Raw genomic sequence first — 13,905 nt, forward strand, 5'->3', positions numbered from 1 at the left:
CAATAACAGATAATTATAATAAGAAAGCAATCAGACAGACAGACAGACACAAACAGACAAACAGACAGACAGTATAGAAATTTTTAAGATAATCAAAACTTATTTGTTTTAAGCATAACGTCTTGTATAAGAAATAAATGTATTGACAGACAGACAGACAGACAGACAAACAGCGAGACCAACATGAAGAGTGACAAACAGAAGAACATAAATACAGACAAACAGACAAAAAACACTGACAGACTGACGGAGAGACACACTGACAGTAAAACAGACAAACAGACGGACAAACAAACAAACAGACGTACAAACAGACAGACAGACAGACAGGCAGAGAGACAGACAGACAGAGAGACAGACGACGAACCGACCGACACCCTGATAGACAGACGGACAGACACACTGACAGACAGACGGACACACGGACATACAAACGGGATGACAAACAAACAGACAGACACACTGATAGACAAAACGACAGACACAATGACAGATAGACAGACACACTGACAGACAAACAGACAGACAGACGGACAGACACACTAACAGACAGACAGACACACTGACAGACAGACGGACAGACTAAAAAAGAGACAGATACACTAACAAACAAAAACACTGACAGCCAAACGGACAGACAGATAAACGGGCAGACACAGTGATACACAGACAGACAGACACACTGACAAACCGGCGGACAAACACACTGACAGACAGATGGGCAGACACACTGACAGACAAAATGACTGACAGACAGATGGGAAGACACACACACACACACACACACACACACACACACACACACACACACCCACACACACACACACACCCACGCACGCACGCACGCACGCACGCACGCACGCACACACACACACACACACACACACACACACTAATAAACAGACAGACACATTAACAGAAAGACAGACACATTGAGAGAAAGACAGACACGTGACACTGACTGACCGACAGACACACTGACAGACATATGGACAGGCACCCTGACAGACAGATGGACAGACACACCAAGGGACAAAAACACTGACAGCCAGATGGACAGACAGACAAACAGGCAGACACACTGATACACAGACAGACAGACACGCAGATAGACAGACGAACAGACACACTGAAATACAGACAGACAGACAGACATACTGACAAACAGACGGACAGAAACACAGACAGACAGCTGGACAGACACACTAACACACAAAAACACTGACAGACAGACGGACAGACACTGATATACATACACATCTAAAAACAGACAGACAAAAAACATTCAGGCAAACAGACAAACAGACAGACAAACACACAGACACACGAACAGACAGACAGACAGACAGACAGACAAACAGACACAGTGAAAGACAGACAGACACTGATAGACAGACAAGCACACTGATAGACAGACGGACAAACACATTGACAGACAGACAGACACACTGAAAACAAGATAGACAAACAGACAGACAAAAAGACAAACAGACAGACGGACAGACAGACGGAGAGACAGACCGACAGACAGACAGACAAACTGACGGACAGACAGGCACACTGATAGACAGACGGACAGACACACTGACAAACACACAGACACACTGACAGAAAAACAGACAGACACCCTGAAAGACAGACACCCTGAAAGACAGACAGACACGCTGACAGACATGCAGACACAATGATAGACAGACAGGCACAATGATAGACAGACAGACAGACAGATACACTGACAGACAGACAGGCACAATGATAGACAGATAGACAGACAGACACACTGACAGACTGACAAATACACTGAGAGACAGATGGACAGACACAATGAAAGACAGACAAACAGACACACTAACAAACATACAGACAGACACACTGACAAACAGACACGCTGACAGACAGACAGACACGCTGACAGACAGACAGGCACACTGAGAGACAGATGGACAGACACACTGACAGAAAAAATCACTGACAGACAGATGGACAGACACACTGATTGACAGACAGACAGACATACACACTGACGGACAGACAGGCACACTGATAGACAGACGGACAGACACACTGACAAACAGAAAGACACACTGACAGAAAAACAGACAGACATGCTGAAAGAGAGACAGACACGCTGAAAGACAGACAGACACGCTGACAGACAGGCAGACACAATGATAGACAGACAGACAGACACAATGACAGACAGACAAACAGACACACTGACAAACAGACAGACAGACAGACACGCTGACAGACAGACAAGCACACTGAGAGACAGATGGACAGACACGCTGACAGACAGACAGGCACACTGAGAGACAGATGGACAGACACACTGATTGACAGATAGACAGAGAGACAGACAGAGAGACAAACAGACAGACAGACAGACAGACAGACAGACAGACAGAGATTGCGGCACAGCCTTAGATCCTGAAGGATATCATCTGATTACTTGTAAGACAGGTGGGGGACCAGTTTGGTCTCATAATTCAATAGTCTCTGCTTGGTCCGAGTGTTTGAAACGCGTGTCTCTTCCCCATACCGTTGAGCCAAGAGACTGTTACAGCAGCTCTCAGTCCAGACCCGATATTGCTGTTTATAATGCAACCGACTTTAACGTTGAGCTCGACATTTCCTTAGCCCACCCATGGAGCACCGACATAATTTCAGTCGCAGCTACAACTGATGGATCTGCTGCTTCAAAAAGGGAGGGAAAGAAGAGAGAGAAGTACAGCAGAGAGACTCACACTAGTGGGGGTTCTCCATGCCTAATTCCACTGGTGTTTGAGCATTATGGCCGCTGGGGAAATGCAGGAGAAAAGTTTCTCCATCAAATCTCTCTGCGATCACGAGATGATGACGGCAAGGTGAACTCCAGTGAGTTCAAAACTTATTGGAGACGATTAATGTCCATTACTTTACAGCGGTGTAACAGTATGGTTTTGGCGAAGAAGATTGACAGAATAGTGTGTAGAAATGACTCCGTAGCTGGTTTTTACAGTTACCAGAGTGTACGTTAAGCTTTCATTTCATGACCCTAAGGGTCTTTTTTCTTGGACTCATAGATAGTGATTTAGCGTTGACTGTAATAGCGTTGATGTTTACCAATAGATGTTTTTGACAGACAGACAGACACACACACACACACTGATATACAGACAGACACACTATCAGACAAACAGACACACTGAGAGAAAGGCAGACACACTGACTGACAAACAGGCGCACTGATAGACAAACAGACACACTGAGAGACAAACAGACACACTGAGAGACAAAATCACTGAAAGACAAATGGACAGACACACTGATAGACAAAACGACAGACACAATGACAGTTAGATAGACACACTGACAGACAGACACACACGCACACACACACACACGCACACACACACAAAACACACACTGATAAACAGACAGACACACTAACAGACAGACAGAAACACTGACAAACAGACAGACAGAAACACTGACAAACAGACAGACAGACAGACAGACAGACATGCCTGGCTAGAACCCTGACTAGTAGCTAAAGCTGTGCTAACACCATGCACACCGATATTCACAATACAATGATTACAAATATTATCATTCACATTCACATCAACATGTCTTACATTGTCTTTTTTGTTCATATCACATCCATTCTCTAACAGAATAGGAACAACTTTGGAGAGATTGTCGTTAGCAGCATGGTGCAATGCTGTCCATCCACCCTACAATAACAGATAATTATAATAAGAAAGCAATCAGACAGACAGACAGACAGACAGACACAAACAGACAAACAGACAGACAGTATAGAATTTTTTAGGTTAATCAGAACTTATTTGTTTTGAGCATAACGTCATGTATAAGAAATAAATGTATTGACAGACAGACAGACAGACAAACAGCGAGACCGACAGGAAGACTGACAAACAGAAGAACATAAATACAGAGAAACAGACAGACACACTGACAGACTGACGGAGAGACACACTGACAGAAAAACAGACAAACAGACAGACAAACAAACAGACAGACATACAAACAGACAGACAGAGAGACAGACAGACAGACAGAAAGACAGACAGACACGCTGACAGACAGACAGACACTTTGACAGACAGACAGGCACACAATGACAGACTGACAGACATACTGAGAGACAGATGGACAGACACACTGATTGACAGACACACAGAGAGACAAACAGACTGACAGACAGACAGACAGACAGACAGACAGACAGACAGACACACACACACACACAAACACACACACACACACACACACACACACACACACACACACACACACACACACACACACTGATAAACAGACAGACACACTATCAGATAGACAGACACACTGAGAGAAAGACAGACACACTGACTGACAGACAGGCACACTGATAGACAGACAGATAGACACACTGACAGACAGACAGACACGCTGGCGGACAGACAGACACGCTGAGAGACATATGGACAGACACATTGACAGACAGATGGACAGACACCCCAAGGGACAATAACACAGACAGCCAGATGGACAGACACACTGAGAGACAAAAACCCCTTAAAGACAAATGGACAGACACACTGTTAGACAAAACGGCAGACACAATGACAGATAGACAGACACACTGACAGACAGACACACACGCGCACACACGCGCGCGCGCACACACACACACACACACACACACACACACACACATACACACACTGATAAACAGACAGACACACAAACAGACAGACAGACACACTGAGAGAAAGACAGACACACTGACCAACAGACAGACAGACAGACACACTGACAGACATATGGAAAGACACACCAAGGGAAAAACACACTGACAGACAGACGGACAGACAGACAAACAGGCAGACACACTGATACACAGACAGACAGAAACACTGATACACAGACGGACAGAGAGACAGACGAACAGAAACACTGACAGAAAGCTGGACAGACACACTAACACACAAGAAAACTGACAAAGAGACGGACAGACATTGACATACATACACACCTACCAACAGACAGACAGACAGACAGACATTCAGGCAAACAGACAAGAAGACAGACAGACGGACAGACACACTGACAGACAGACAGACACACTGATAGACAGACAAGCACACTGAGAGAAAGACAGACACACTGACAGACAGACAGACAGACACGATGGCAGACAGACAGACACGCTGACAGACAAGCAGACGCACTGACAGACAGACAGGCAGACACACTGACAGACGGACAAACAGGCAGACACACTGATACACAGACAGACAGACACACTGATACACAGACGGACAGACAGACATACCCACAAACAGACGATCAGAAACACTGACAGAAAGCTGGACAGACACACTAACACATACAAAAACTGACAAAGAGACGGACAGACACTGACATACATACACACTACCAACAGACAGACAGACAGACATTCAGGCAAACAGACAAACAAACAGACAGACAGACAAACAGACAGACAAACAGACAGACAGACGGAGAGACAGACAGACAAACAGACACACTGACAGACTGACGGACACACTGATAGACAGACAGGCACACTTATAGACAGACGGACAGACACACTGACAAACAGACAGACAGACAGACAGACAGACAGACAGACACGCTGACAGACAAATAGGCACATAGCCTCGTACTTCCAGACCAGAGAACCCGCAAAGCGCGAACTCTAGTCTGGACCAAGTCGATACTTAAATGATAACGGAAGTAGCCCTTCTAAGACAATCAGCTTCTACAACCCGAATCTCGCTTGTAAATTCTGATTGGCTTAGCAATAATTGGTTATGCTAAGTGCATTAGCACTAATTGCGCGCGTGTGAAATCCTCGTGGGCGGCTAAGTGCATGCTAGAACAATGACTAAATTCTGCATGCCAGAACAATGATTAGACTCTGCACACACAAACATCTTAGTCTTAGTTTCAGCTTCAGTTCTTCGATATTTTCAAGCTTGCGGTGACAGGACATGCACAGCAGCGTCGCTAGACCATCACCTTTGACAACTGGTCGAGTGGTAGTCTCGCTTTTTAGTCGAGCAGTTAGAGTAGCTAGCGGTCAGCCAAAGAATCAAACAGTCGTCGTTTCATGCCGTCTACCAAGATATCACAAACAGATGGACAGACACACCGACAGACAAAGTCACTGACAGACCGATGGACAGACACACTGACCGACAGACAGACAGACAGACACACACACACACACACACACACTGATAGAGAGAAAGACACACTAACAGATGGACAGACACACTGACTGACAGACAGACACACACACTGATAGAGAGACAGACACGCTGACTGACTGACACACACACTAACAGACAAACTGACCGACATACGGACAGACAGATGGACAGACACACCAAGCGACAAAACACTGACAGCCAGACGAACAGACAGACAAACAGGCAGGTAAACTGATACACAGACAGACAGACAGACAGACTGACAGACCGACGGAAAGACACCCTAACAGACAGACACACAGACAGACTGCTGGACAGACACATTAATTAACAGACAAAAGCACTGACAGACAGACGGACAGACATTGACATACATACACACCTACCAAAAGGGAGACACACAGACATTCAGCCAAACAGACAAACAGAAAGAAAGACAGACAGACAGACAGACAGACAGACTCACTGACAGCTAGACGGACAGACAGAAAAACAGGCTGACACACTGATACACAAACAGACAGACACACTGACAGACAGATAAACAGACACACTGACAAACAGACAGACACACTGAGAGACAGACAGAAATGCTGACAGACAGACAGACACGCTGACAGACAGACACGTTGACAGACAGATGGACAGACACACTGACAGACAAAATCACTGACAAACATATGGACAGACACACTAATTGGCAAAGATACAGACAGACAGACAGACAGACAGACACACACACACACACACACACACACACACACACACACACACACACACACACACACACACACACACTGATAAACAGACAGACACACTAACAGAAAACAGACACACTGAGAGACAGACAGAGACACTGACTGACAGACACACAAACACACATCGACAGACATATGGACAGATTCACTGACAGACATATGGACAGATTCACTGACAGACAGATGGAAAGACACACCAAGAGACGAAAACACTGACAGGCAGACGAACAGACAGACAAACAGGCAGACACACTGATACACACAGACAGACACACTGACAGACAGATGGACAGACACACGGACAGACAGACAGGCACACTTATAGACATACGGACAGACACACTGACAAACAGACAGACAGACATACAAGCTGACAGACAGGCAGACACAATGACACACAAACAGGCACGTAGCCTCGAACTTCCACACCAGAGAACTCGCAAAGCGCACGAACTCTAGTCTTGACAAAGTTGATACTAAAATGATTTCGAATGTAGCCCTTCTAAGCCAATCAGCTTCTACAACCCGAATCTCGCTTGTAAATTCTGATTGGCTTAGAAATAATTGGTTATGCTAAGTGCACTAGCACTGATTGCGCGCGTGTGAAATCCTCGTGGGCGGCTAAGTGCATGCCAGAACAATGACTAAACTCTGCATGCCAGAACAATGATTAGATTCTGCACACACACAAACATCTTAGTTTTAGTTTCAGCTTCAGTTCTTCGATATTTTCAAGCTTTGATATTGATATTGATAAATACTTCCGAAATCATTTTAGTATCGACTTGGTCCAGACTAGAGTTCGCGCGCTTCGCCCACTCTCTGGTCTGGAAATTGGAGTCTAACAGGCACACTGATAGACAGACAGACAGATACACCGACAGACAGACGGACAGACACACTGACAGAAAGATGGACAGACACACTAAAAGACAAAACACTGACAGACACACCGACAGACAGACAAACGAGCCGACACACTGATACACAAGTAGACAGAAACACACTGACAAAAAGATGGACAGATACCCTGACAGACAGATGGACAGACACACTGACAGACAAAATCACTAGCAGACAGATGGACAGACAGATTGAAGGACACACACACACACACACACACACACACACACACACACACACACACACACACACACACACACACACACACACACACACACACACACACACACTGATAGACAGAGAGACACACTAACAGACAGACAGTCACACTGACAGACAAACTGACAGACATTCGGACAGACAGATGGACAGACACACCAAGAGACAGACACACTGACAGCCAGACGGACAGACACACAAAGAGGCAGATACACTGATACACAGACAGACAGACACACTGACAGACAGACGGACAGAGACATTGACAGACAGACAGACAGACAAACAGGCAGACACAGTGACAGACAGACAGACACACACAATGACAGACAGCTGGACAGGCACACTAACAGACAAAAGCACTGACAGACAGACGGACAGACACTGACATACATACACACCTACCAACAGACAGACAGACAGACAGACAGACAGACAGTCAGGCAAACAGACAAACAGACAGACAGAAATCCTACACTATGGTCATTTATCTTGAACTTTTAGTTACTAATTTGTTATAGCGATAGAACGTTTACTCTATTAGCTTTGATGTTTACAATAAACCATCTACAACAGACAGACAAAAACACAAACAAACCGAGAGACAGAAAAACTACAGACAAACAAAAGGACAAACAAACACACATACATACATACATATAAATAATAATTTATTTAAAACCAACAAATAAATAGAAAACAAATTTCTATAAATTGTTTGTATTTCTCCACTTTCTATTAATTAATAAAATTATAATAATATTCAATATTAATACATTTATTAGTAGTACATAACATCTCATACATCACATTAAATCTCCACCTAATATTTATTGAAAAGTTACAACACACAATAAAACAAGAAATACAAACAGATTGGTATATAGAGAACAAACGATTCTTGACTGACCATCAACACAACTCACACCAAAAAGAAGTTTCATCTCTTTGTTAGAAATAAAAACCTTGATCTAGTTGATATCTTATCATACGGGATACAACAACAAACATAACACTTTCTTCACTCACACAATCAATCAACTCACTTTGTCAGTCTTATTCACGTCTGATCCACTTCTTAATAGCAGCTCCACCATTTCCTTGTTACCATTCAAACAAGCTTGCATGAGAACAGTCCGATTCTATTTTGAGATCAAATGACGTGAAGTTCATTTCATCATCCAATACACACATTAGAACACACAACACATACCCCAAACCAATCACGTGTATCAACGTCTGCTCCTCTTTCAATCAAACGAGTAACTGTCTCCACCTCATTTCTCTCCACAGCATCATAAAGTCGTTTGTCGATTTCTTCACGTGCAGACATTTCCAATCTCCAAAAACACTTTTAACTATAGGAAACAAACAAACTCTAACATCCCAACACTCAAATCAACTCGCAAACGAAAGAAAAAGTGAGAAAACATCCAACACTATGACGTCATCTTTCTTTCTCTCATCACTAGCACTCGCAGCATTTCCCAAAAAGCAACGACGTCGTACAACAGTCCACTTATCTACAAGTTACGTTCTAGTTCTCTAGCGACATCACTAAAATACGCATCATTCTCACATTCTCTCATGCAGCCACAAATAGGCAAAGTATTTCTACAAAAAAATCTACTTACTGCAAAAAAGGCTCAGCGAAGTTGTGATTCAAGGAATTTCCGCAAAGGAACGACGTCTGCAAATCTACATTTTGCGCATGCCTCAAGCTATTATCCCGGATAACAAGGTCCAATACATCTGTGCGCACGAGTTGTATCGTTGTTATTAATGTGTCATTCTATTGTTTGTTTAATTAAAAGATTTATTTATCATAGCTGTGGGAAGTCACGCCTTTTTCTGTTTCAATCGTTATTGTGCTAATGTATTCTTGATTGATACGACTATCTTTACATCGTTCAAGAAGGTTGTTAAAAAGTGATTGTTTCTTTGCCTTATGAAGTCTTGCCTGAAGTTTCTTAGGATTGTCTGGTAGCTTTGAAACAGATGGAATCAGTTTGGTGGTGTCGCTAAAGTTACAGTGAAGATCTTTGAGAGATGTTGTCAAGTCCGTTGTGGTTTGAGAATGGTGATTAGCATCAACTGACAGTAAACCATCACAAAGATAACGCACACGATTGTCGTGATGTGGAAGATAGTGCAGCGTATTTGCCCAACCTCCAATGAAGGCTTCCGAAGCAGATTGCGTAGTGGAACAAAGCTTAAATCCACCTTGCTGGATATCAAGACCGAGCTGTAAACGTTCAAGCTCGTCAAGCGACCCGCATCCAACAATACTTTCAAAAGCTTGAATAATCAGCGAGTCGTGAAGATTAGCAGCTTCACTTATCAGCGACGTAGATGCTGTCCGATGAAGATAAGTAAACTTAGGGACAGCGCAGTACCGTAAGAGAAGTAATGCAGACTGCATGTTATTTAGCAAAGGTAGTTTATCAAGAATTTGACTTTCCTTTTGTACAATATCCAAACATTTACTTCTTATGAAAGAGTCAGAATCTACTGGAGTACCCAGTATGACTAAACCATCATGTCTTAAGGGAATAGGCAAATCCCATCCAGAACATCTCGAGGGGCAATAAGCCTCACATTTGTCGTCAAGCCTATATTAAAGAGAAGGTCTTTCATCTCAATAGACAGATGTTACATCGTCTATGGAACCCATGATCATTGCATCATCGAGGTAGCAAGGAATCAAGACTGATGGATGCTTAGTGCTGAGGGTGGAAATCACAGAGTGTAAGGCAAGGCTGAAAAGAAAAGGACCCAATGGGTCACCTTGCTGTATCTTCAACGTAGATACAGAATATGATCTAGAACCATCAAGTCAGTCGCTAAGCAAACTACCATACGCTATGTAGACACAAATACAACCTCTACTCTACATCAACACTAACACGCAAGAATTAAACTAATTTACGTAAAATCGATACTGTAATGTCTTGCTTCGAAATTGTTTATCGAATTAGGATCTATTGGAGTCGGTCCTATAATTGCTGCAATCTTGTTATGTATCATATCTGCATTTCCTTTCTGAAGGCAGACTGCCAATCGACGACGCCAATAGTTTGCAAAGTCACCGTAAGACATGTCCAGTGCTGCTGGCGCGAGACTGGCAGCCTCCTTCAAAGTGTTAACACTCTCAGCACCCCAACAGCCAAACACTTCCAATGCAAAAGGTCGGAACAAGTGCCCTAGGTGTATTGCTGCAGACAAATACTTGGTATTCTTTGAGCGCTCATTTGAAAATGCAGCATACCCTGAAATTGTTTTGCTCGATCCGATGTTATGCAGTGCCCAGGGATGAGTAACTGTCATGTCCAACAGTAACTTTTTGCCTTGATTATAGTCATAGACAGCGACATCTGGACGCTTCTTTCCTAAAAATTGATTTTGTAGCTCCTTTTTACACCGAAAGCCTAAAGACCTGAACATGTCGTATAAACTTTCCGATAAATGGTCATGGCGGTGTATAGGGCCTCCTCCCATTTACAAGTCAAGAGATGGTAACCATAGAGATCAACTGAATTGCCGCAATTGGGCGTGCATTTTTGGATGTTGCTCAAGGCTGGCAGGGGTGCACCAAGCCGCATAAGTGCTGCAGTGCGAAACTGTGCACTGCTCAGTGTGAAGTGCTGCGTGCTTGGAATCGCCTCCAACCAACTACCTGCATTGGGACCTGATGAACTGATCAACATTGCTTTTTCTTTATCTGTAGAACACACTTCAAGATAGTGTTGAAATGAGCTCTAATTTGGGACTAACTGCAGTCGACGTTGCAATTTTCTCGGATGATCTGGAAGACTTGAGATAGAAGGGATTATTTCCTTTAGTGACTGACTGTCGTTGTGTAGACGCACTGATACACAGACAGACAGACTCGCTTTTCAGTCGAGCAGTTAGAGTAGCTAGCGGTCTCATGCCGTCTACCAAGACATCACCGCAAACACTGCAGACGTCTCCTTCTTCGTGAGATCTCATGGCATTTACAAATGATATGTTGATCTAGGTAAAACGATCCTACGCTGTTAGACACCATTTAGCATCGCTATTGATAAATACTTCCGAAATCATTTTAGTATCGACTTGGTCCAGACTAGAGTTCGCGCGCTTCGCCCGCTCTCTGGTCTGCAAATTGGAGGCTAACAGACACATTGACTGACAGACAGACACACACACTGATAGACAGAGGGACACACTAACAGACAGACAGACACACTGACAGACAGACAGACACACTGACTGACAGACAGACAGACTGACTGACAGACAGACTGACAGACAGATGGATAGACACACCAAGAGACAGACACACTGACAGCCAGACGAACAGACACATTGACAGACAGACAGACAGACAGACAAACAGGCAGACACAGTGACAGACAGACGGACACACACACTGACAGACAGCTGGACAGACACACTAACAGACAAAAGCACTGACAGACAGACGGACAGACACTGACATACATACACACCTACCAACAGACAGACAGACAGTCAGTCAGGCAAACAGACAAACAGACAGACAGAAATCCTACATTTATTTATCTTGAACTTTTAGTTACTAATTTGTTATAGTGATATAACGTTTACTCTATTAGCTTTGATGTTTACAATAAACGATCTACGACAGACAGACAAAAACACAAACAAACTGAGAGACAGAAAAACTACAGACAAACAAAAGGACAAACAAACATACATACATACATACATATAAATAATAATTTATTTAAAACCAACAAATAAATAGAAAGCAAAATTCTATAAATTGTTTGTATTTCTCCACTTTCTATTAATTAAATAAAATTATAATAATATTCAATATTAATACATTTATTAGTAGTACATAACATCTCATACATCACATTAAATCTCCACCTAATATTTATTGAAAAGTTACAACACACAATAAAACAAGAAATACAAACAGATTGGTATATAGAGAACAAACGATTCTTGACTGACCATCAACACAACTCACACCAAAAAGAAGTTTCATCTCTTTGTTAGAAATAAAAACGTTGATCTAGTTGATATCTTATCATACGGGATACAACAACAAACATAACACTTTCTTCACTCACACAATCAATCAACTCACAGCGTCAGTCTTATTCACGTCTGATCCACTTCTTAATAGCAGCTCAATCATTTCCTTGTTATCATTCAAACAAGCTTGCATGAGAACAGTCCAATTCTATTTTGAGATCAAATGACGTGAAGTTCATTTCATCATCCAATACACACATTAGAACACACAACACATACCCCAAACCAATCACGTGTATTAACGTCTGCTCCTCTTTTAATCAAACGAGTAACTGTCTCCACCTCATCTCCCTCCACAGCATCATAAAGTTGTTTGTTGATTTCTTTACGTGCAGACATTTCCAATCTCCAAAAACACTTTTAACTATAGGAAACAAACAAACTCTAACATCCCAACACTCAAATCAACTCGCAAACGAAAGAAAAAGTGAGAAAACATCCACACTATGACGTCATCTTTCTTTCTCTCATCACTAGCACTCGCAGCATTTCCCAAAAAGCAACGACGTCGTACAACAGTCCACTTATCTACAAGTTACGTTCTAGTTCTCTAGCGACATCACTAAAATACGCATCATTCTCACATTCTCTCATGCAGCCACAAATAGGCAAAGTATTGCTACAAAAAAATCTACTTACTGCAAAAAAGGCTCAGCGAAGTTGTGATTCAAGGAATGTCCCCAAAACGAATGATGTCTGCAAATCTACTTTTTCCGCATTCCTTACGC

At 42.9% G+C, this 13,905-nt stretch overlaps 2 protein-coding genes across 5 annotated transcripts in view; one reads left to right on the forward strand and one right to left on the reverse strand.

Moving 5' to 3' along the window:
* LOC134176163 (poly [ADP-ribose] polymerase tankyrase-1-like) overlaps nucleotides 1–13,905 on the reverse strand; it is a 22,073-nt gene extending 8,168 nt beyond the window's left edge. For 3 of the 4 annotated variants that reach the window (XR_009969258.1, XM_062642847.1, XM_062642849.1), the window contains exons 1-6: nucleotides 13,817–13,905; nucleotides 13,397–13,541; nucleotides 13,230–13,325; nucleotides 9,324–9,468; nucleotides 9,157–9,252; nucleotides 3,621–3,719 (exon numbers count right to left, since the gene is read on the reverse strand). Coding sequence is in view for 3 of the 4 variants with exons in the window: in XM_062642847.1 (XP_062498831.1) it covers nucleotides 3,621–3,719; nucleotides 9,157–9,252; nucleotides 9,324–9,443 (315 nt within the window). In the remaining variant the exon portion in view is untranslated. Of the gene's footprint in view, nucleotides 1–3,620; nucleotides 3,720–9,156; nucleotides 9,253–9,323; nucleotides 9,469–9,744; nucleotides 9,818–13,229; nucleotides 13,326–13,396; nucleotides 13,542–13,816 lie in introns of those variants that run through there. The other variant, XM_062642848.1, reaches the window with a different exon arrangement.
* LOC134197978 (uncharacterized) lies at nucleotides 184–3,158 on the forward strand. The gene is made up of 3 exons (XM_062667331.1): nucleotides 184–190; nucleotides 2,404–2,867; nucleotides 2,925–3,158. The coding sequence occupies exons 1-3, from the start codon at nucleotides 184–186 to the stop codon at nucleotides 3,018–3,020; spliced, it is 567 nt and encodes a 188-aa protein (XP_062523315.1). The 3' UTR covers nucleotides 3,021–3,158.

The sequence above is a fragment of the Corticium candelabrum genome, chromosome 2, assembly GCF_963422355.1.
Source record: "Corticium candelabrum chromosome 2, ooCorCand1.1, whole genome shotgun sequence".
Lineage (NCBI taxonomy): Eukaryota > Metazoa > Porifera > Homoscleromorpha > Homosclerophorida > Plakinidae > Corticium > Corticium candelabrum.